At 47.8% G+C, this 23654-nt stretch overlaps 1 protein-coding gene and 1 long non-coding RNA gene across 3 annotated transcripts in view; one reads left to right on the top strand and one right to left on the bottom strand.

Annotated features, from left to right (window-relative positions):
* Positions 1–23541, bottom strand: part of LOC115281433 — a 45281-nt gene extending 21740 nt beyond the window's left edge. Inside the window, exons 1-3 of one of the 2 annotated variants that reach the window (XR_003904305.1) lie at positions 23443–23541; positions 13357–13427; positions 9921–10082 (exon numbers count right to left, since the gene is read on the bottom strand). This is a non-coding gene — a long non-coding RNA (uncharacterized LOC115281433). Of the gene's footprint in view, positions 1–9920; positions 10083–13356; positions 13428–23442 lie in introns of those variants that run through there. The other variant, XR_003904304.1, reaches the window with a different exon arrangement.
* Positions 15866–22015, top strand: CCL5 (C-C motif chemokine ligand 5). Its single transcript, XM_029926764.1, has 3 exons — positions 15866–16001; positions 17189–17300; positions 21826–22015. The coding sequence occupies exons 1-3, from the start codon at positions 15926–15928 to the stop codon at positions 21911–21913; spliced, it is 276 nt and encodes a 91-aa protein (XP_029782624.1). The 5' UTR covers positions 15866–15925; the 3' UTR covers positions 21914–22015.
* Positions 23542–23654: the final 113 nt, after the last annotated feature.

The raw sequence follows: 23654 nt of genomic DNA, 5'->3' as shown, positions 1-23654 counted from the left end.
GAATGACATATGGCCTTTTGTAGGAAAGTGGATGGACCTTGAGGGTGTCATACTGAGTGAAGTAAGCCAGGCAGAGAAGGACAGAAACCATATGTTTGCACTCATAGGTCTAGCAGGAAAACAGGAGAGACCTAATGGAGAACCAGGGGGAGCAGAGGAGGGAGAGAGAGTTGGGGAGAGAGAGGGATGCAAAACTTGAGAGACTACTGAATGCTGAAAATGAACTGAGAGTTGAAGGGGAAGGGGGAGGGGGGAAAAGAGGTGGTGGTGATGGTGGAGGGCACTTAGGGGGAAGAGCACTGGGTGTTATATGGAAAACAATTTGACAATAAAATATTATGGAAAAAAAACCCCATCAAGCTATAAGTTGTGTACAATTTATAGAAGTTACCCCTCAATAGTTTTTGTTGTTGAGTTGTTGTTTAAATAAGGACCTTGAGGATTGGAAGACTGAGGGCACTCGCAGAGACAGCAATTCTATGCTGCCCCTTTAAGAATATATCTACCAGGAAAAAGTCAGGATTGTGCAGAGGGAGGTGATGCAACCAGACCAGACTGTTGGGCTATACTCTACGGCTCCCTAGCATGGCATTTAAAAAACATTTTTTAATGTTTATTTTATTTTTGATAGACAGAGACAGAGTGCAAGCAGGGGATGGGTAGAGAGAGATGGAGACACAGAATCCAAAGCAGGCTCCAGGCTGAACTGTCAGCACAGAGCCCAAAACAGGGCTCAAACCCACAAACCGTGAGATTGTGACCTGAGCCAAAGTCAGACACTTAACCAACTGAGCCACCCAGGTCCCCCCTAGCATGGCATTTTTTAAAAGGTAACACAGGTGGGCATTGGGGAGAAGGTAGAGAAATCTAACTGGGTGTAGAGGGCATTGCACCCTGAGAGACTGATTCCGAGTTCCAAATATGCATGCACAGAAATGCAGATCAAATTATAGACATTTCTCCTGGATAAGGGAGGGCTGCTGAAAGACAACCTTCCAAGTTTCATTCTCTGGCTGGACATTTTTCAGGTACTTTCCTATTTTTATCATCTCTTCCCTTTCTTCATTCAGACGGATCATCCACACCACAAAGCTCCTCCACTCTCTCAGGGGACATGACACAGGACGGTGACTAAAACTATGAGTCTCTTTGGCTTGTGAGTTCTAAAAGCCTCAGTCCTCTGCGGAAAGGACAAAAGAGAATTCAAAGTGATCTTTTTTAATGTCTTCACCAGACTTAGTGAAGAGTATGGATTTTTTCCAAGCCAAAGAGAGTCTTGGTTTGGTCTGGAGAGAGGCAGGTGCTGCATGGGCATCCCAGCAGCACAGCCAGGCGGCCAGGGGTCCCCAAGAGAAAGAGCTGTGTACAGTGTCCACAGGTGGGGCAGAGCAGCCCTGGGGAAGGTGTCCATGTCCTCAAGTGTGACCCCAAACTCTCAGAATGCCATCAAACCCAAACGCCATACTAACCCCAGGCAAGAAGGCTCAGCAATAACCTGTGGGGACATATCATCATACATACCCTCCAAACACCCAGGCACACCCCCAGAAAGGCTGAGGTATAAGTTTCCCATCAGGCCAGCAAAAGGGCAGGATACAAAGACATCAAATTAAGTTATAGGAGCAAAGTTTTCTTTCCTATAAACCTGAGTTTATAGACTTAGAAGATTCCAGCTACAACTCTGGGTACCTCTGCATTAATTGAATCTGTTATAATCATTTGTAGCTTTTCTATGTTAGGGCTTTACTTGCATAATCATCATTACCCCGTGTCCCTGTCATGGAAGCCTATGAGCAAGGCAGGAGTCAGCTTGAAGACGTTCCCACTGTGGCTTCCCTGTGACTCTGGTCTGACCACAAGCATACCACACCTAATCCTGGGGCTGAACCAGAGTGGGACCTCTAGTTTTCTCCTTCCTGGGCTCAGCAGGCAGCCCGTGTAGGACTGGTAGGGTGTCCACCCACCTCCTTTCTCGCCTAACTGCAGAACAGGGTCCCTGCCAGTCTCTTGGGGGGACTTTTCCCCTCCAGAAATCCCCCACTGAGTGACAAATACTGTGCTTGTCTGCCTACATCTCACAATGGCAGGGAACTCCTCCCAATCCTGTCTTGGGCCCCAAAAGTGGAAGTTCTGAGTCATGAAAGGGCCTCCGCTTCCCTTTTTCTAGCTGGAGTGCTCTCACGTCCTGAGGAGCATCTGTTCCCAAACTCACTTCTGACCTGCAACCCTGTCACTGTCCAGCTCCAAGGAGCAAGAGGTGAGGTGATTAGAAATGAAACAACACTCGCTGGCTATCTTTTATGTTTCAGGCACTCTACACATGCCACTTTGATCCTAATTTCCACCTTGCAGGCCAGGGCTTATAGCCATAGGAGACGTATGAGAGAACCATGGGGAGTTCAGGGAGTATAAGCACCTTGCTCCGGCTCACACAGTTAGCAAGTGAACAAGCCAGAATCCAATCTGTGTCTGAGTCCAAGTCCCCAGATGGGATCTGTCTGTGCCTGACCCAGCCCCCATCATGGACCCTGTGAGCTATCTTCCTAGAATCTACACTCCAGGCTCAGCTTCCAGGGGGACCATGCCCACACTGCCCAGTCTCTCTGATTCCCAATTACCAGGTCCCCAGTGGAAGAATCTTACTGGCTCAGCTCATGTTCTTTAATCTAGGCCATGCAACTCCTGGCCAACCTGCTATTGCAAGCACGTATCGTTCTGCCTGAGAGTCCTCACTGGCTATCACTTTTCCGACTGGAACTTCCTGAGATCATCTCCCAATAAACTACTTGCACCAAAACCCTTATTTCATGGTCACTGCTGGGGAATCCTAACCTCAGAAAGGTGCAAGAGAAAGAAAAGTCAAGAGTGATTCCTAGGCTGCTGGCCTGACCAGTCAAGCTTCAGTATTGATTTTAGCTGAAGCAGCTACACGTATTGAGTGCTTGCTGTGTCCAGGCATTCTGCAGGGCCCGTTACATACAGCTTGTCAATTAATTATCCCAGCCACAGCTTGTAGTCCAGAACCATCACCCACAATACCCATAAGGAAACAGGCTCAGGAAAGTTAAGCCATTTGCCCGGGGGTCAGCTAGTAAGTGGCGGAGCCTGTTTTCAAGGAGCAGAGGAGGTGGGGGAGGTACAAAGTCCATGCCCCAAATGTGTTACTCATGAGGATCTTTACTTCCACATGCCAGCCCCTCACTTCCAACTGGAGAGTTCCCACTTCCTCACAAATGGCTCTATGGAGAAAGTGGGTGTGAGAGGAAAGAATGGACCAAAAGGACAGAGGGTGGGAGGGAATAGTCAAAGCAGTTAATAGCGACTTTGTATTGAGGGCTTCCAATGTGCAGGGCACTGTTCAATTCCTTGTTATCTCACTTAAGCCTCCCAAAGAGCCTTGTGGGAAGAACTGTCTAATGTTATGCCCATTCTCCAGAAGTTTAGAAGGACAAGTTCTACAGAACAAGACAGAGCAAACAGAGGGCTCCAGCCCCTCGTCACTCACTCAGCCTCAGCCTCCATGTTTTCTATTTCTCTTCTCTCTTTTTTTTTAAGAAAATAGTTCCACTCCCTACTTTCTGAGCATTTCCTGCCTGGCCCCTGGGGGAAAATCAAGCCTCCTTAAGGAGGTTGAGGAAATCTCAGGACAGCAGCAGGACACAAAAGGGAGAGTCCCCCTTGTGTTCAGAAGTGTCAACAGAGCTTTGAGGAGAGATCCAGTGGCCTGAATGTCTGCAGTGCTGAGGCTAGAAAGCAGGCAGAGCCTGCCAGAGCCTGCGAGAGGAGAGGGCAGTTTCTCAGCTGAAGGGCGGTCTGGGACTACGCGACCATGACTGTGGGCGTGCTTCTTCAGCAACAATCACGTGCAGTGTCAAAATGTACAGGTTACAACCTACATACGCTGGAAAAGGTGTTCTCTTTATTTTCAGCAAATGGTCACACTGAAATGGGGGAAGCTACAAACAATGACAATTAAGGGAAACCATCTCCCCTGGAATAAAGCAGGGGCCCTTCAGCAGGGAAAGAGTCACGGCCAGTGTGAAGTAGCAGACTCCTCATGGAGCTATTGCTTACCTCCCGAGAAGGCTTCAGGGTGCACTTAAGCGGCCTCCGGGCCCTGGCTGTGGGTGAGGAACATGGTTCCCGTCCTGCCGGCTTCAGGTGATGTTGTGACAAGGTGTGGCTCATGTCACCTAGCCCCTGAGCCCTCCTGACTGCCACAGTGCCGCAGCTGGGGGAACCTGTCATCTGTTCTCTGGGTGTGGCAGGGCCCCTGGCCCCTCCCCTGCTGCCAGGGCCCCATCTAATCCTCATACACCTGTCTCAGCATGTTCTCCACCTTTTTTAAGCACCCATTTGGCAGCCTCTGCTGTGGGGTCATCCAGAGACTCCCCAGACTATCAGAAACCATTGTTCCATCCCCTCCCTCAGATGCTCCAAGCAGTCATGAGTCAGGCCCCATCCACAGGCCCAAGGAGAACTGAAGGCTCCTGTTCTAACCAGGCACCCTTTCTCCAACTTCCAGCTCCACTGACCCTCCATTTCTTCACCTGCTGCTTCACCCCACATGTGCTGGGACCCTCGTTCTTTCATCCCCCTAAAACAACACTGATGTAAGGCTATTGGTGTCAAAAGATGCTCACTGGACATTCAGACATAGGATGGGTTCAAAATATGATGCTGCATGAATGTAGCACAGAATAATTTAGGTGAGAACTTGAATAGGATATTGGCCATAAAGATCCCTGCCTTAAAAATCCATTGGCCATTTCCTGCCAGAAAGACTTCATCTCCCCATGGCCTGGTTTTCCTTCCCAAGGCTGGGGTCCTGCACATCTCCCCTCTTCTCCCTCACAACCCCACACCGGCTCTCACACTGCCAGAAACAACTCCCAATCCTACTTCCTTTTTGTGTAGAACAATTTAGTCCTCTTTAGCAATACAGCGGAGGGTGGGGTGAGGTAGGGGGTCTCCTGCGGCTCCCCTTTTATAATGAAACATGCATTTAAATGTTTTTTTCCCCAAAGTCAAAGAGTCATTCCCTCCCTAAGATTTTTCCCCTCATTTTACACCAGTCAGCTCTACTAAAACAGCACTGTTGTGACGCTTCACATGTTTCTTCGAACCCTCACAGTGAACAGTGGGTAATATTACTATCACCATTTCAGAAACAAGGAAATCAAGGCTTAGCTAAGTTAAATAACAGTCACTGAGTGAATTGACAACCAGGCAAGAATTCAGCTCCCTACCACTGCTTATCCTGGGAGAAAGAGCTGTGTTTCCACAGCTTCGAGGCAAATCATTTCCAGGACAATTGCTATGTGGCAGGAGAGCTCAATCCCCACACTGTGAGGTCGTCTCTGGAGCCAGGAGATAAAAACCCCTGCTCCCAGAGTCCCTACTGGTCCCAGACCCCATCCTCCAGGACCTCTGCTCCTTCCCAAGTCAGCCTCTTCCCTGACAAGAGAGCCTCCACAGCAAGCCCCAGAGCCAACTCCATCCTGCAGTCACCTTGGGGCTGCCCCCACTGTCTCCAGACCCCAGACCTGAAGAGAGTCTCTCTCTCTGACTGCAAACTTGAGGCCCTCCCAGACCATCTGATCGACAGGCACTGCTGGCAGACAGGCCCAGTGGGGCCATAAGTGTTTGCCCAGCTGGGTGTGGTTCCAACCACTACTGTTTCTTCCCTCCATCACGGTAAGGGGCCCGACTGGCTGAAATGACCTCAGTGACAGCGAGACACGATTGCTACCATTTCCTGAGCACTCTTAACGTGCCAGGCATCTATACGATGACTTCATCTCGTGGTCCGCCCACCCCCACCTGAGTTCAGTAGCAACCAGCCCATTTCACAGAGGAAGGAACCATCTAGCAAGATCGTGGCAGTCTCTCAAGCTTTGACAGTGAGAGCTGTCACTTCCAGCAGAAGCTGGAATTTGGACCAAAGCTTGAGCAACTCCAAGGCTTGTGCTGTTTCCACTATGAAATACCCTCTGTCAGAGGAGATAATGATCAGATGTCACTCTTCTGTGGGGAAAGGCACCTAAGCGTCAACATGTGATTCTAAAACCCACTTCCCTGATGAGGTGAAGGGTATCGTTAGGGGTGGGGTGAGGGAGGTGCAAAGATGAGCCCCTGGGTGATTCAACCCACCTCAGAGAACACCATGGAGAGGCCTGGTTCTCCCACTGGACTGAGGGATAAAAGAGACCCTAAGACGGGGAAGGACACTCCATCAGAATTCTCCCCCAGACGTCTGGGCACAGCCTGCCAAATAACTATAAATACATCAGAAATTAATGTGATCTGAAATTCTAAAGATACAAAAAATATACAATGAAAAAAGGTCTCCCTCCTACTCTTGTCCCCCCTCCCACTACCCTTCCTAGCCAGGAAGGAAAGCAGCTGTTACCAGTTTCTTAGGAGTCTCAATAGAGAATCTATGCATTTCTAAGCATAGCTAACTCTATTTTTCTCCATATGTGTAGCACACTACGCAAGCCATTCTGTCCCTTGCTTCTTAGTGTACGTTATAGATCGTTCCATATCTGCTTATGGGGACCTGCTTCACTCTTCTTAGTAGCTGCCTGATTGATTCCATCGTATGGAAGTGCCAGGATTGTTTAATCAGTCCCTTAAACATGTGAGTATATGTGTAAGATAAAGAACTAGATGTAGGCTTGCTGGAGCTTATTAAATACAGTATGTGCTTTTAGGTTTTTAATAGATTTTGCCAAACTGCCCTCCCTCCATTGAGGTTGTAGCAATGTGTCATCCACCACCAAGGAAAGGCAGCACAGGGAGTGCTCTTTAAATGAGGAAAAAGTCTTTAGCTGGAAGAGATTGGCTGAGGGGCAGATAGGCAGGCCTGCACCCGGCCCAGACATTCAACCTAGGGCAGCAAGTGACAAAGATCCAGCACCACCAACAGGCTGTTCCCTGCTGGCAAGCCACCCATTTCACAGATGAGAAAACAGGCTCAGAGAGTTGGCCTGCCTCACCCAGGGTCATGGCCTGGAACCCTGTCAAACTGGAGCCAATTCCCTCAGACCATGCATGCTTTACCTTCTGGTTTCATATGTGGCCTCCTGCACTGACTTGGTCACACTTAGAGAACCCAGCTCCTTCCTACTGTGAGCTGAAAATAAGTGGGCCACCCACGTGGTTTAGGCCTCCACTTGTCATTTCATTCCCACCCACAGGAAACCAGGACCTGTTCCCACACATACACACTCACCCAGCTGCTGTTTCCAGCCTACTTGGGGCCCATGGAGCCTTGATCTTCCACTTCTCTGGGAGGACATTCATCCACCAGCCTAAGGAACTGAAAAACTCAGCAGCCCCTCTCCATGGTTACGGCTTGGTGGTGGACAGTGAGGGCGTGAATGCAGTAAGGGTAACACATGAGCCGTGGGTGTTTTCATCAGCCACTCTGGAAATAGAAGCAAGCATGATGAAAACAGTTCTCTGTCTTTGTACTTAGAAAGTGCCTTCACGTCCATTAATTCATTTTACCTCCACAGCAGTTGTCTGAGTTAGGCAAAGTAGGGGTTCTTAGATCCATTCTTCCCATTTCATAGATAAGGAAAAGGAGGTATGACTTGCTCACTGCTCCAGAGGAGCAGAGACTAGAAGTTGATCCAGGTTCTCTGGTGTCTAATCTGACCACAGTCTGTTCTGCACCCATAATAAGCATTCTCCTGGCAGGATGAGACACTCACAAAAACCATCCCTTATCTGCCCACATCTAGACTGAGTCACCCTGTCCCTAACAACATTGTTTGGGATCCTGCGATATATGGATATACATAAGTTCCTTTCCCTGGATCCTTAGTTTTGTTTCAGCTCCATAGAGAAGTCCTTTTAAGAAGAGTCTTGGGGTATTTCAGATGGACGGCTTTGTACTATATCTAAGTGCATGGCATGACCTAGGGAATGCTCAATAAATGTGCCTGGCTCAGTTGGCTGAAAGGACGGATGGGCGGATGGATAGATGAATAGACGGGTGAATGGGTGGGTGGAGTATTAGTTTAATTTGTTTCTTTGATTATTTGTTTTATGTTGTAATTTTTCTACACAGCATCCATTATCCCTTCCAAATATCACCTTTTAGGGGAATTACTTCTCCCCCAAAGTATATAGTCTCAATAGTACTAAAGATCAGGTGCTCCATATTCCCCAAGACAAGAACCAAGCAAATGACACAAGCCTGGCTGGCCATCCTGCCTCCCCAGGACTATGAATCCTTAGTAGGTTGAGAAGTGGGTAGGAAGAATGGCTGGAGTACAATGATTTCAACAGTGGTACCCTGATGAGAGGGGCAGGTAGTGCCTACTGTCCAAACACCCAGAGCTTTTCTGGTTTCTTACCACTCTTCCTCCAAGTCAGGCGCTCCAATGCTTTATCCATCCCACAAACTACTCACCTTCACCCCCAGTACTACTTTCCTGCTAACATTAGCCAAAGTTGTTTTTTGTACTTTTAAACAATGGATTTTAAATGGCACTCATGCAGAGATGAATGAGTGCATGAACAGATGCATGGTGATGGAACAGAAATGGATAAAAGCAGCTCTGCCTCGGGAAGGACCTTATGAACTATGTGTTGAGTCCCAGGCCTTAGAAAGATGGGACAGGGCGAAGGCATGATAAGCCTTCAGCCTCACCTCTGAGAGGAGTGATGTGAACTGAATTAGGGGCAACAGGACACCTACCTCCAAATCTCCTCTAATACACTAGAAATCCTTTAGCCTTGTACCTCTTAATAGAGAAAACTTTCCATTTCCTACATGAGGAAACTGAGGCCCACAAAGGGCAAATAATTCCCAAAAATATCACAACCAGGTTTCAAGTGAGCTAGGACTAAAACTCAGGTCCTAATTCCCAGTCCCTTCTGTTTTCACTGCTGAAAACTGCCTCTACAAGGAATGACTAAGGGTGGGGCGCCTGGGTGGCTCAGTCAGTTAAGCCTCCAACTTCGGCTCAGGTCAGATCTCACGTTCGTGGGTTCGAGCCCCGCGTCAGGCTCTGTGCTGACAGCTACCTCAGAGCCTGGAGCCTGCTTCCGGTTCTGTGTCTCCTTCTCTCTCTGCCCCTCCCCTCTCATGCTCTGTCTCTCTCTGTATCAAAAATAAAGAAAACATTAAAAAAAAAAAAAAGGAATGACTAAGGGGCAGAATTTCCAAATTCCATTTTAAGGAAATTCCCCAAGGGGACTTCCTCACCCAGGCTGGAGGTCCTCAAAAATGCCAATGCTCAGGAAGTTCTCAGGTCCCTATTGTAGCCTGAACGTCCTGCCAGCCTCTGTGTGGAGCAGGGTTGGGAGAGGTGGCAAAGAGGAGAGTCAAGAGACTGGAGACCCCCATCCCTGAGAAAGGATGCAGCAGGCAAGAAGGGGCTTCCCAAGGCCAGCTCAATAAAGGGGCAGAATTCAGACCAAACCACAGGAGTCCTGTAAGATTCTGAAACTTGTGTCACTTCCTTTGTAAGCCTGTCTGTGACAATCTTTGAAAATGGAATACTACGTGGCAATGAGAAAGAATGAAATCAGGCCATTTGTAGCAATGTGGATGGAACTCAAGGGTATTATGCTAAGTGAAATAAGTCAGGCAGAGAAAGACAAATACCATATGTTTTCACTCACATGTGGATCTTGAGAAACTTAAAACCATAGGAGATGGGGAAGGGGGGGAAAAAGTTAGAGAGAGGGAGGGAGACAAACCACAAGAGACTCTTAAAGGCTGAGAACAAAGTGAGGGTTGATGGGGGTGGGGGAAATGGGAAAGTGGGTGATGGGCACTGAGGAGGGCACTTGCTGGGATGAGCACCGGGTATTGTATGGAAACCAATTTGACAATAAATTATATTTAAAAGAAAAAAGAAAAAGGGTCTTCATGCTGGCTGCAGACACAGCCAGGAAGGAAGGGGGGGGGGGTGGTGTATCTCACTCAACATCCAAGCTCTGAACGAGAGAGAATTCCAGTGAAGGACAGAGCGTGGAGGCAGTCTCTGAAGTCCGATGCACAGAGGGCAGGAAAGCTTAGGGCAGGCCTGAGTCATCACCGTTTTCTACATGTTTTCTTCCTAATAAGTGAAAAAAATGCCTACATGTCCAGCACGGTGCCTAACGACTAATGGAAAATACAGTCAACTCCTCCTCACCCACCACCATGTCCCTTAACACTGAGCTGAGCTGAACATCCCCACTGGGAGGGGGAGATATAGAGGGGAAAAGCACTGGAGCCTGGACATTTGGAGGAAGAAAGGGCAGGACCAGTTACCCCCGTTCTTCCTGTGCCAGGAATGGTGCTAGGCAGTGTACTGATTGGCCTATTTAGTCCTCTGAGGTGTCCTCGGAGCTGGGCAGTCTTTGCCCCACTTCCAGAGAGGAAACCGAGGTTGTAGAACAGGTAACAGCTTGTCGAAAGCCATACAGAGAGGAAGTGATCTGTCTGACTTCTACCCCGGTTTGGCCTTCTTCACCAGGCTTTCCCCTGGGGGTGGGGGACAGTGGGAAGGAGCGGGCAGTGAAGCTCCAGGAGTAGGTGCAAAGGGGCCGCTTCTGACAAACAAGCAGAGGAAAACAAAAACAAAAAGCAGACTTGAAAGCATTCGGAGGGGGACCTGAGATCACCTGTCACTCGACAATTCTGTAAGAACTGATGTTTCTCCCTGGGCCCCCCTCCCCGGACTGCCCCATCCCTGAGGCATCTTGCGGTGGGCTCCTCCAGTGAACCGAGGCGATGAGCGCATCGACAGTCACACCACACGCAGTCTCCGGCTCGCAGAAAACAAGCGGGTGCACACAGCCACCGTCCTGTGTGGTGGAGGTGAGAAGCATGGGGGGGGGCGGCGCACTGCAGCCCTCCAGCCCGAATGTGGTTGAAACTATAAAACAGTTGTCACAGTTCGTACCTCTGACCTGGTGAAATGCACAGGAGGGGAAGGGAGGCGCAGAATAGAATAACACAGAGCAAACCAGAGCCAGACCCAGGGAAGGGCAAGGTGCAGCAGAGAGAGTCCTGGATAGGGGCTGGAATCCGACCTGCAGCTGGGCAAGTCTTCCGTGTTGCCCCCCTGCAACCTTCCAACAGCACTGCCAGCACTGTGGAGCAGCTCCCCCAGGCAGGGCCCTGTGGAGACAGAAGCCAGCTGGCTCCTGTGAGGGATACAGGATTTGTATTTGTAAACAAGGACACAGGATGGGTGCAGCCAGGGAGCACCTCTCCGATTTGCAGATGGAAAAACCAAGGCTCCTCAAAGGAAATGACTTTGCCTCAGGCTTCCCTGGGATTTTCTGGAGAGTGGAGGGACTTTCCCCTGCTTTGGACATTTTTTAAAAAGCAGCTAGAAAAACCAGAGCTGCTCCCCACATGGTTGTGAGGGGAACGCCAGGTCTGAGCAAAGCTTTGGAATCCAGAGGGAATGAGGTTTCACTTTCCTTGCCTGCCTTTGGTTTCCTAACGTCACTGTGTGAAGCTGGGCAGACAGCCAGCTGAGCTCAGGGAAAGAGGGAATAAAAGAGGAAAAGGGAGATTGAGCCAGGAGGGGGGAGGGAGGGCTGTGCTAGGTGGGAGACAGCGTTTGTCTAGCTCTAGCGAGGAATGTGCTCACAGGCAGGAGGCGTGGTGGCTGATGACAACCAGCTCCGTGGACTCAAGAGGCCTGTTAATGAGCCTGCTGGGTCTGTGAACCTCATACGTGCAAAATCAGATGTGTGTGTCTGCCTAGGCCTCCACGTGTTTACAGAAAGCATTCACAGCTCTCACCAGATTCTTTTAACATATTTTTAATGTTTATTCATTTTTGAAAGACAGTGTGTGTGAGTGGGGGATGGACAGAGAGAGAGGGAGACACAGAATCTGAAGCAGGCTCCAGGCTCTGAGCTGTCAGCACAGAGCCTGATGCAGGTTTCGAACCCATGAACCACGAGATCATGACCTGAGCCAAAGAGGGCCGCTTAACCGACTGAGCCACCCAGGCACCCCACTCACCAGATTCTTAAAGGGATCCACCACCCAAAACAGGTTGGAACCAACCTTTCACCTCACACGTGAAGAAACTGAGGCCCAGAGAAGGTAAGCAATCTGCTTGAGGTCAGCACTGATCAGCAATAGCACTGCATGTGACTCTAGCAGCCCAACTCTAAAGAACACAGGTGCTCACTCAGGATGTGAGAAGAAGTTATTAAGACTAAACCACGGGGCGCCTGGGTGGCTCAGTCAGTTAAGCCTCCAACTTCGGCTCAGGTCAGATCTCACGTTCGTGGGTTTGAGCCCCGCGTCAGGCTCTGTGCTGACAGCTAGCTCAGAGCCTGGAGCCTGCTTCCAGTTCTGTGTCTCCTTCTCTCTCTGACCCTCCCCCTCTCATGCTCTGTCTCTCCTATATCAAAAATTAATAAAACATTTTAAAAAATTAAAAAAAAAAAAGACTAAACCAGCATGAATTTAGCATCTATCACATCCTAGAGGTTAGTGTAAAGCAAGAGGAGAATACAAAAAATGACTAGAAATGAAAAATCATAAGAGGTTGTTACTCTGTCTGGGGAGTTAAGACCAGTGCAAAGGTGACTTACAATAGAAGAGGGTATTTTTACTTGCTATTGTCCAGTATACACACACACACACACACACACACACTCCAGAGAGCAGGTGTTTGACTTGCTCACCCTGGGGTCTGCAGCACCTACAACAGTGCCTGGCTCACAGCAGTTCACAGGAACAGTTGGTAGGTGAATAAGGACTGAGACACACCAGCGGGAGGTGGGGGAAGGGCAGAGAGGGTTTCCCGATGTTTGTACCTCACCTTACAGTCTCCTAAGCACATCCGCAGCCATTACTCTCCTTGATCCTCTCAACCACTAGTGCGTGGGTCACACAGACGGGTGTCCCTAGTTTCCGGGAACATACAATGCTGGGCAAATCATAAGGATAGTGGCCGTTCATTGAGCACACACCCTGTACCAGGTACCCTACCATTTACTTCCCTGTAGGCACTTTGATTTCCTCATGGAATCAGTACCTCAGAACCAGAGAATATACTAAGTCCAGATATGATTTTGCAGGGGAGGTAGTGAGGGGTATAAATAGAATTATAATTAAGGTCTTCTGCCTCTGATCCTCACAATCCACACCACCAAAAGGGAAGAAACATACTCCTGACATACACATTGCCTATTCCTGTTCAAAATACCACACCCTACCCACCTACCCCCATTCCCACTACCTTTTACTTGCGCATGCACACACACACACACACACACACACACACACACACACACACACACAGCAGAAAGGGTCACCGGGATTTAAAGATGAAGGTCATGTTGGTCCATCTCTGATTTCCCCTCATTTCTTACCTCAGCTAGTGTCCCAACTCGGCATGTTTGGTATCCAGGGAAATACTTTGCTTTCTTCCTCAAGACGGAAACTGAGATCAGAAAAAGGAAACAGAAATGGAGCTCACATGGAAAAACTCAACCTTAGCAGAAGTTTCAGTATTTCTCTAGAAATAGTGCAGTGTGATAGAAAGTCTATGAACTCAGACAGACCTGGGTTCAATGTTGAGTTCTACCATTCAGGTTATGTGACCTTAAGTCATTCAACCTCTCTATGCCTCCACTGACCCATCTGCTTCAAAATACACTTTCTATAAAAAAAAACAAACAAACAACCTCACTAACTATAGTAATTGGGAGATTGATCTACACTGCTAAAAAGAATATCCTAAAGGACTGCCATTTTCTTACTCTTAATAATAACCTGATAATAGCTAATGTTATTAAGTGCTTAACATGTGGCAGGCATTGTACAAAGAGCATTACAAGCACAAATACATTTATAGGAACTTCATTGTCTCAACAGTTGTGGAGGGGAACATAGTTATCATCCTGGTTTACGGATGAGGAAAGTAAAACCAGTGAGAGGATGTAACTTGCCGAAGACTGTCTAAAAAGTGGGGAAAATACCAAAGCCCTTGCTCTTGGCCACCAGGCTACGCAGCCCCTCACATGTTTGGTAACTAAGTGGACTATGTGAGGGGAATATTAAAACAGGCAGACCATTTGTGTGTGGATAGATGAATGTTTCCAAAGTACTTGCAATGGGTGTCTTTAAATGAGATGGCCAGGTTCTCAAAACTGCATTTCTGTTGTAACCTGGTTCATGAGTCATGAGGAAAAAAGAAGAGGCTTCCTATGACAAGTTTGGAGTAGCACATGGCACCAACCCCGGACGCAGTAACTGGTAGTGGCCTGACTGATATGAGTCAGTGGAAAAAGCTGAAGCCTAGCCACCAGAAGCATCTCGGTTCAGTCCCACTAATCAGCCGTGTGAGTTTGAGTACCTTAATGACCTCTTCTATACACTGAGAATAACTTCCCTTCCTCAAAGTCACTGTGAGGAAGAGGTAAGGTCTTCCCATTTTGGGTGATGCAGTCACCCTCAGATACCAAGTTACATCTGACACAAGAGCTAGCTAGAAAACATTCTTGGTAAAAGATTGCATTTCTTAAGTTACACTTTTTATTTTTATTATTTTTTTAATGTTTTATTTATTTTTGTTACAGAGAGAGACAGAGCATGAGAAGGGGAGGGGCAGAGAGAGGAGGAGACACAGAACCGGAAGCAGGCTCCAGGCTCTGAGCTAGCTGTCAGCACAGAGCCTGACGCGGGGCTCGAACCCACGAACGAACGTGAGATCTGACCTGAGCCGAAGTTGGAGGCTTAACTGACTGAGCCACCCAGGCGCCCCTCTTAAGTTACACTTTTTAAAAACGCGTCTGCTTTCGTCATTGTTGATAGACAATTTTCTCTTAGATAATTCAGAGGTCAACTTCAGTCCAGCCCAGGCCTAACTGTCACTCTAAGGAATTATCCAAATTAGGAATTGATGAAGATTTGCTGTACCAAGTCTTTGGAATGGAGTAAGGACCCTGTCTGTAATCAAGACTGCTGCATGGGTTCAGTTCAAGGATGCCCATCACCCATGAAGATTTTAACAGTAAGCAGGGTTGAGTGGGCAGAGCACTGAAGCAGGAACAAGAGCACTCAGGTTCTGATCCCATCGCTCACTGGCTGTGTGTTCTTAGCAAGTCACTTCTCCTCCCTGGACCTCAGTTTCCTTTTCTGCAGTTGAAGAACATGGAAGAAATGATCCCTAGGGTCCTCTGCAGTTTTCAAATTCTGTAACTGTTGTACCACAAAGACCTTAAAAACAAGATGGGATCCCAGCATTTACAGATGAATGTCTCCATCTGTAAAATGGGGAAAATGGGCATAAGGACAGTAAATTAGTTGACACCTGGAAAGCCATTAGAATAGTGGCTGGCACCATAGGATGGGTGTCCTCACCTCCTTTGGGGTCTATATATCAGAGAACTCTCCCCTTCCCAATCAAGCACTTTATGAATAACACCCTTCCAAGGATGAGAGGGGAAGTACAGATCTGTAATGCATGAGCAATAACTTTGAAAGCAACCAAATAAACACCCAGTTGTTTCGAATCCATCCTAACTGCCCCCTCTGACCCCAAGGAAGCAACATCCTGACCTCTGATGAGGATCCCTGCCCTGGAAAAGGAAGCTGAGGATGCCATTAGAGAAAGAGGTTTTGCCACCACAAATGCCTATACTAGCTCTTCTGGAGGACGAAGGAGGAACCAGTGATGAGCTCATTCTGGATCAGAGGCAGTGAGGAGGAGAGAGAGCCTCAAATTTCCGGACCCTATTGTAGTTTTCTTTCTCGTTTTGTGCAATTTCACTTATGATGTCAACGCGTGCCTGGCTGCTGTTTTGGAAACTCCCCTTGATGGGAGGGGCGCCCCCTCTACTGGCCTGTCTATAAAGGGCCGGACCGAGCTGTCGAGAATCCCTGCAGAGGATTCTGAGACAGCAGGTGGATCTCCCACAGCCTCCACCCACAGGTACCATGAAGGCCTCCGCAGCTGCCTTTGCAGTCCTCCTCGCCGCTGCCGCCTTCTGCGCTCCTGCCTCTGCCTCCCCATGTAAGTCAAGTCCTGACCACTGCAGCCCCTGGGGCCAGACCCTCAGATTGGCCCAGACTTTGTCCTCTTTTCAACCGCAATATTTATGCTGTCTGAACCCTATGATTTACGTTCCTATCTACTGCTTTACCCAGACGTTCAGTCGTCCCTGTTGGATCTCTCAGCCACTTCATGACAGGGACCCTCTGCTCAACTTTTCTGTCCTCAGGGTCTACATGCAAGCCCTTCAGTTACTGAGTGTGCACTGATGCCAGAGGTATATATAAGCAGTCAGAGGTAGCCGAAACTGACTTTGAAACACAGCTAACTCATGCCTATCGCCAGCAGGTTTTCTAAACTTCTAAGCATTAGTTAGTAAAGCCTTCCTGGGACAGTCATATCGTCCCCTTTTCATAGATGGAAAAAGTGGGACTTGGGAGAGGATTGTTAAAAAGCCTGGTATGGATCAAGTATTATGCCGATTGCTCTATATACCACATCATGTAATATTTACACCTACTATTTGACTTACAGATGGGGGAAAAAGGCCCAGAGGAGTTAAGTAAATTCCTGAGGTCACACAGCTAGGAAGTGGAGAAACTGGTGTTCAAATCCAGTTCTAATTGGCTCTTAAACACTCCTACTCTACTGGGAAACAGCAACTGACACTTTCCAGGGTCATCCTGAATTAACAGACCAAGAAAAAGTCCTCCTTCTCTGTTCAGAGCCCTTCTTACCATGCCTCAGCCGGAAGCTCCCAGGATGCAATACATATCTTCAGGCTCCTCTTAGGGGTTGAGTCTGAACCATGAAGTGTGAGTTTTAGAAGCCTCTCCCCACCCCACCATAGCTCTCAAAGAAACCAGGCTCTGAATCCATTGAGGATCCCAGGAAGGCAAGAATAAGGGTGATGGGCCCAAGCCAGGAGGAAACCCGACATGTCCATAGAACTGAAGGCAGAGAGAGGCTTATGGTGTAGAGGGAAGGATTCAAGCTAGACTCAAGGACTAGATGAGGGATTGCAGAGATCTTCTAAGTCCTCTGTTGGAGTCTCCACTCTACTACTATGTGTCCATAGCCAAGTGAACCTCTCTGAGCCTCAATTTCAGCCAAAGGAGGATAACAGTCTATCCAAGATAACGTACTCAGCACAATACCCTATGTGCAATGGCAATGAATACAGGGCTCTCCTTTCTTTCTCCTCCCAGATGCCTCGGACACCACCCCCTGCTGCTTTGCCTACCTCTCCCACCCGCTGCCCCTCAGCCACCTCCAGGAGTATTTCTACACCAGCAGCAAGTGCTCCATGCCAGCAGTCGTGTGAGTTTCAGCCCTGTGGACCCTCTGGGGGGAGTGGAGTGTGAGGAAGGGACACCTTTTGTCCCAGAGCCAGTCCCCCACAGGAGCCCTATAAGAGGATGCCCTATCCGCTCCCACCCGTCCTCCAGCTGCCCAAATAGTCATAGCTCCTCCTTCTGAGGCTTCAGATCCCCCCTGCTATCACACAGAATTAGAAGGGGGTCCCAGGGGGTCCTCCCCATTCTGATGCCCTGGGTCAGGTCTCTGATCTTTATGGATGTGACTTTTACTTTGATGTGATCTACAACATCCCTGTGTAGAGAAAATATCAATGTGATCATCCCTCTTCAATTACAAACTCCACATTCCCCCATATTCCACACCCAATCAAATCCACCTACAACTTCAGAGGATCTAAGGAGGAGAGGTCAGAGGTCAGGGCCCTAGTTAGAGCCAAGTTATTTTTTAAAAAATATGCAAACTCATACATTTCAAAAAATTAACAATCCCTACTACCTAGACATGCCTGTAGTGTATCATATGCCTTCTGTGTGTTATCTCTAAATTTTATGGTAACAACCATGTTAGGTATGCATAATTTTCTCCATGTTTCAGACAATGAAACTGAGACCCAGAGAGGTTTGGGGACTTGCCCAAGGTTGCAAAGTAAGTGAAGGACGGTCTTTGGAGCCTCCTCTTTCTACTATAGAAAGGTCAATAGTGATAGTTGCTTTAGAAATTTAAGATGAGGGGTGCTTGGGTGACTCAGTCAGTTAAGCGTCTGACTCAATTTCGGCTCAGAGTCATGCTCTCACAGTTCGTGAGTTCAAGTCCCACATTGGACTCTATGCTGACCATGCATGGATTCTCTCTCTCTCTCTCTCTCTCTCTCTCTGTGCCTCTTTCTCCCCCTCCCCTACTTGCACTTGCTGTCTCTCTCTTTCTCTCAAAATAAATACATAAAGTTTAAACAAAACATTTTTAAAGAGTTAAGATGATAGAGACTTAAAGAACACAAATGGGCAATCATGAAGTTTCCTATATAATGGTGAAGATTTTAAATCCAAAACTCCTGGGACACTTGCAAAGCTACAAGTGTTCAGCATTGCCTTTAGTTCTGACGCATCCTTTGAAGTCAGTGGTAGTATTTAACACTACTAATTTTATCTCTAAAAATAAATATTTTTCAAAAGAAAACAATCCCTTGAGCACCTGTTATGGGCAGCTAGAGATTAATAAAGCACCATCCCTGCCCTCATGGGACTCAATCTAATCCAAGGCAAAGACAGATGCAGAATGACTAGAGCAGCCCTGAATAAAAACATTACAAAAGGAGAGCGGGAGCACATCCAACCTCGGGGTTGGAAGAAGGGACTCATGGGAGGTTTGCTGTAGAAGGTGCTGTTTGAGAAAAGCCTGAGGAACTTGGTACACCAGGCAGAGCAAATGTCACCAGGACTCTCCTTTGGTTGACGCAGCATCCCTATGTAGGAGAGCACTGGGGCCCTGAGTGTCAGCATGGTGACGCCAAAGCATCAGGGTGAGTGTGAAATAAGTTGGAAAGCCAGGTCCAGATAAGATGCTGTTATGCTTATCCACACGAGTGGTATTGAGGCTGAACAGGACCTGAGCAAAGGAAGGGAGACAAGGGCAAAGTCGGCAAGCCCTGGCGGGTTACGTGAGGTCAGGAGAAAGGATGGCAAGGGGGTCAAGGATAACACAAAAGTTTTGACCCAGATGGCTGAAGAAGTGGGGAGCTGCCTGAAGTCTTAAGAAAGAGCTGTTTAAAGAGGAAATAGCCAAGGTGCCAGCATGAAAACCCTGTGGCAATGTCCAGAACGGAGTGTGAGAAGAGGAGTGGGTAGCTAGGAAACAGTGCTAGAGACAGGGCTTTAAAAAAATTGTTTTAAGTTTATTTATTTTTGATAGACAGAGTACAAACAGGGGAGGGGCAGAGAGAGATGAGACACAGAACCCAAAGCAGGCTCCAGGCTCTGAGCTGTGAGCACAGAGCACAGCTCGGGGCCCAAACCCACAAGCCTTGAAATCATGACCTGAGCTGAAGTTGGACGCTCAACCTACTGAGCCACCCAGACACCCTGGACTTTTTTAATATAGGAGGAAAGGGTCTCCTAATATGAGGGTGGAAATCTATAGCAGAGTCTCGGTGAGCACTGGCTCCAGGGCTAGTCAGCCTTTGTTAGAATCCTAGCTCTGCCCCTGAGCCTTTGCAGGAGCATGAACCCATCAGTTATCCTCGCTGAGCCTCCATTTCTTCATCTGCAAAGTGGAGTGAAATAGGAGTTCTCCCCTCACTGGGTCAGAGTGAGAATAATAAAATGAAAAACAAAATTAGAATATTTCCTGGCACACAGTTGGTGCCTGCTATGTGCTAACGGTTCTTCCTCCTCCAAATGTATGGCTATATACATAGAAGTGACAAGTAAAACTTGATGACTGAATGCAATTTGTTCACTAAGTCATCCAATAAACATCCATGAAGCCCTAGGGCCAGAGACTTGGGGAAAAAATAAAACAACACAGAGGGGCTCCTGGGTGCTCAGTTGGTGAAGCATCCAATTCTTGACTTCGATTCAGGTCATGATCTTGTGGTTTGTGGAGTTCAGGCCCCACATTGGACTCTGTGCTAATGGTGCAGAGCCTGCTTGGGATTCTTTCTCTCCTTCCCTCTCTGTCCCCCACCACTCATGCTTGCACGCTCTCTCTCTCTCAAAATAAATAAATAAACATTAAGGAAAAAAAACAGAGGCACCTAGGTGGCTCAGTCAGTTAAGTGTCTGATGTCAGCTCAGGTCATGAGCTCACAGTTCATGAGTTTGAGCCCTGCATTGGGCTCTCCACTGTCAGCACAGAGCCCGAAGATCCTCTGTCTCCCTCTCTCTCTTTGAGAATCCCTGCTCTCAAGGGGCAGGTGAAGGTGGTTGCCCCCAAGAGAACAAGCAGAAAGGCAGGAGGGAAATCAGACAAGTAGGGGCCCCCAAAATTGGGGCAGGAGGGGTTGTTCTTCAGTCTCGCATTCATTAGGAGTAAACAGAGGCCTGAGAAACCCTCAGCCCAGATATTCATTTCCTGCCCTTTTGATTTCCTGGCCACAGGCTACAGGGCTGAGGCGAGAGGATAGCAGGTCTACAGGATTTCCTGTCTGACTGCTGGCTGAACAATGGCAGGTGTTGGTCTGAGGCTCCCTCACCACCACACATCAGAAAACAAACACTAGGAGGCACGAGAGCCTCCTAGCATGACAGAGTATTGTGGAATACTCCCCTTCCTCCCTCTCCTCTGCACACTAAAATGGAAGAAAGAGAGATCATCAAGTAAGTGGCTCTGAGTCTCTGAAAAGAAGAGGCAGCTTTCTTGAGAGCAAACACTATCCAAGACAGAATCTAAAGAGAAACCAAGAAATCCTCGTTTTCACTAGACAACCTAAGCCTTCACTTTGAAAACATTTGGGCTTATAATGCTTGGAGAAAGATCCAAGTAGACAGGCTTTGATAACACATGCCATCTACAACACCTTAGAGAGAAGGCCTCTTACTCTCAGAGGCCTCTGCATTCTGTCTGGTTAATTGATAGAAGTGCTTTGACACTGACAGAAATATCTTGGGACCTTCAGCCTCTCTGAGCAAGATGCCCAATACGAGGACCTTTGGTATCATGTTGTCTGATCTATCCTAAAGAATAGGTTCCATAACATTCCAATAATAATACATGTGTGGTATTCCAAAATATACATGCTATCTGAGTTTCACAACAACAGTGCAAAATAGGAATTATTTCTATCTATATTTTTTAAATTTATTTATTTAATTGGGTGGGGCAGAGAGAGAAAGGAAGAGAGAGAATCCCAAGCAGGCTCTGCATTATCAGGATGGAACCCAACTCAAGGTTCAATCTCACAAATCATGAGATCATGACCTGAGCCAATATCAAGAGTCTAACACTTAACCAACTGTGTCACCCAGGTGCCTCTCTCTATATATTTTAGAGGTAAATTAATAGATTCAGAGACCTTAAGTTATTTGCCAAGTTAAGTGGTAAAATCAAGAATCAGGTTCGTGTCCTGTCATTCACCCATGCACATGTAGATGCACTCATTTGTTGAGTATCTACCCTGTGCCAGACACTGTGTTATCTGAAGCCAGATCGCATGTTCACCACTTCTTATGTCTCACTTACTCAATCATCACTCAGTTCCTAGAAGACACCTCTTTTTCTCTGCATTTAGAGCACTCAGCATGAGGTCTGAAACAAAGAAATTCAGAGAAAAGGCTAGTGGTTGACCAACTCAACTCTGGACTCCTCAGTCTCCATATCCCCTTAGCTCTCCAGGCTGCACGTGTTTGTATGTGGGTTAAATTGCACACAGACCTGTTTCTGGTTTGGAGACATATGACTCAAGAGTAGAGAAAACATCCTTTCCTTAAAAGCTACAAATCCAATCATATGGAGCTCCAAGAATGCCCTAGCTCAGGACCATCATTGTCCGGGGACTGACCAGGTTTCATCTTGTTCTCTTCTCCCACAGTTTTGTCACCCGAAGGAAGCGCCAGGTGTGTGCCAACCCACAGAAGAAATGGGTGCGGGACTACATCAACTCTCTGGAGATGAACTAGGATGGAGGGTGCCTTGAACCTGAACTTCTGCAAAGTTCCCTGCTGCTTCTTGCTCATGTCCTAACCAGCGTGGGAGACTCCCCACCAACCCCTCCTCTCCCTCCTGGGAGGGCACAGATTACACCACCAAGCAGCAGTAATAAAGGTCTCCTTCAGGGGTGCATGGGTGGCTCAGTCAGTTAAGCATCTGGCTTTGGCTCAGGCCACGATCTCATGGTTCGTGGGTTTGAGCCCCACATCAGGCTCTGTGCTGACAGCTCAGAGCCTGGAGCCTGCTTCAGATTCTTTATCTCCCTCTCTCTCTGACCCTCCCCTGCTCATGCTGTCTCTCTCACTCTCTCTCAAAAATAAATAAAAAACATAAAAATAAATAAATAAATAAATAAAATTCTCCTCCATCTAAAGCTTCCGAGAACTCCTAAGGCTCTGCCTTGTGCACAGAAAGTCTCTTGGAGCTGAGCTTCAGGCCCCTCCACTTGGCCGCAGCTCTGCCATCAGAAAGGAAGTCAGCATGTCCCTGGAGGTGAAGACGGGACGAAGACTGGGCTTTCTGTGGCCAAAGCTAGCTCCCCTCGCAGCCCCTCGCTGTGAAGGGCTGACTGGCAATTGTGAGAAATCGGCTTTCCATTACAATTCTCAATGCAGTTACCAAGCGGGCTCCTGGTTTGATTTTGGATATTTGATATTGAATTTAGCTGTCACGTCTTTTAGTATCTTTTAACAGACTTTTTCTTTGGTTTCAAGTATTTTTTTAGGAGTTCAGATCAAATCTTTGTAGACTATCTCATAGTTTGGATCTACCTGATTATTTCCTCATAATTAGATCCACGTTAAACATTTTTAACCAGGACTCCACATGGGTGCTGACCACTGTCTTTCTCAGTGCAGCACATCAGGGTTCATGTCAACTTACTGGTGATGATGTTGAATCTGATGCCCTGGTGGCCCATGTTTTCTTGCCACAGCCAGTTCCCTGCTGTGCCAGGCACTATGCCAGGCACGGGGGTTGCGGGGAGGTGGAGAATGGAGAGGTAAATGAGCCACAAGCCACAATCTTTACCTTTAGGCAGATTAAATGTATTGTACACACCTAAAAGGAAGCAACTGTTCAAAAGGCTGCGGTCACAGTGGGAGGGGTGCCAGGGGCAGGGGTGGCATAGGGGAAGGATGCCACTGAAGGAGGTGAGGAGGGGTGCCAGGCAGAAAAAAGAGACTTCAGAGACGAGATAACATTTAAATGAAGTTGGAAAGATTGGAGAAACTGTTTAGCAGGTAGGAAAGGAAAGGACTTGCAAGTAGAAGGAACAACATATGCAGAAGTAGAAGATCTGGAAGGCAGCTCCTCACCCCACAGACAAGAGCGCAGTCTCTTGCTGCCAAGGAGGGAGGTGTATATATAAAAGGGGCTTTCCCATTCCTGCCATTTTCCTGATGACTAATCCTAAGAACGACCCCTGCCTCTCACATGGGCTGATGTAAGCTTGACAGTTCACCAAATGCTTTGACTTTCTTTCATATTTATGACTTACCACAGTCCCTCTGACTCCCAGATGGACAGGACTTTCCAGCTTTTCAGATGAGGAAACTGAAGCTCCTAGAGGTAAAGTGACGGGTTCAAGGCAACAGGCCAATAGATGCCAGGGGTTGGGGGTGGGGCTTGAAAATGGAACTGGAGTCTTCAGGGGTTGAGGGTGGGGCTAGAGAATAGAACCGGAGTCTTCCATTTGCCTAGGAGACCTGG

Source organism: Suricata suricatta, chromosome 17 (genome assembly GCF_006229205.1).
Source record: "Suricata suricatta isolate VVHF042 chromosome 17, meerkat_22Aug2017_6uvM2_HiC, whole genome shotgun sequence".
Lineage (NCBI taxonomy): Eukaryota > Metazoa > Chordata > Mammalia > Carnivora > Herpestidae > Suricata > Suricata suricatta.
Note: the sequence above shows the minus strand (reverse complement) of the source record. Positions and strands in the feature narration are given on the sequence as shown.